The 449-nt window shown below is 61.2% G+C and overlaps 1 protein-coding gene across 1 annotated transcript in view; it reads right to left on the bottom strand.

Moving 5' to 3' along the window:
• Positions 1–26: 26 nt before the first annotated feature.
• The window catches only part of LOC104162421 (carbohydrate sulfotransferase 1-like), a 1,236-nt gene continuing 813 nt past the window's right edge, over positions 27–449 (bottom strand). The window contains 1 exon segment of the mRNA XM_009701137.1: positions 27–449. This exon segment is cut by the window's right edge and continues 13 nt beyond it. Within this exon segment, the coding sequence (XP_009699439.1) occupies positions 27–449 (423 nt within the window).

The raw sequence follows: 449 nt of genomic DNA, 5'->3' as shown, positions 1-449 counted from the left end.
CCCACCCCCCCCCCCCCGGGGCTGCCTTAGGAGAAGGGCAGGAAGTCTCTCTCCTCTACCAGGCTGATGGAGAGGTTCTTCAGCTCCTCCTCGGAGCCAGCGGTTTTGTAGCCGAGCTGCGCCAGCACTTGCTGGCAGGCGTGCTGGGTGAACGCCACGATCTCGTAGGACAGCCGGAACCGCCACTTCTCCGCCGTCGCCGCCGAGTTGCGTACCGTCCCGTACTTGTGTTTGGAAGAGGACCTGTCTCCTCGGGTGTTGTTCTGTATCCAGCGCTCGACGTTGCTGTCCATGGGTATGCCCAGGAAATCGTAAATCTCCTCGGTCTTTTTCATGGGGTTCCTGGCCAGGTCTTCGTACCGCACCAGCATGTACTTGCCTTTGAGCCACGGTGGCCGGTTGAGGCCGGTGGACACAGAGCTCCAGAAGTCCTCGCACACTCTGGTGAG

This window comes from Cariama cristata, unplaced genomic scaffold, assembly GCF_000690535.1.
Source record: "Cariama cristata isolate BGI_N322 unplaced genomic scaffold, ASM69053v1 scaffold6875, whole genome shotgun sequence".
Classification (NCBI taxonomy): Eukaryota; Metazoa; Chordata; class Aves; order Cariamiformes; family Cariamidae; genus Cariama; species Cariama cristata.
Note: the sequence above shows the minus strand (reverse complement) of the source record. Positions and strands in the feature narration are given on the sequence as shown.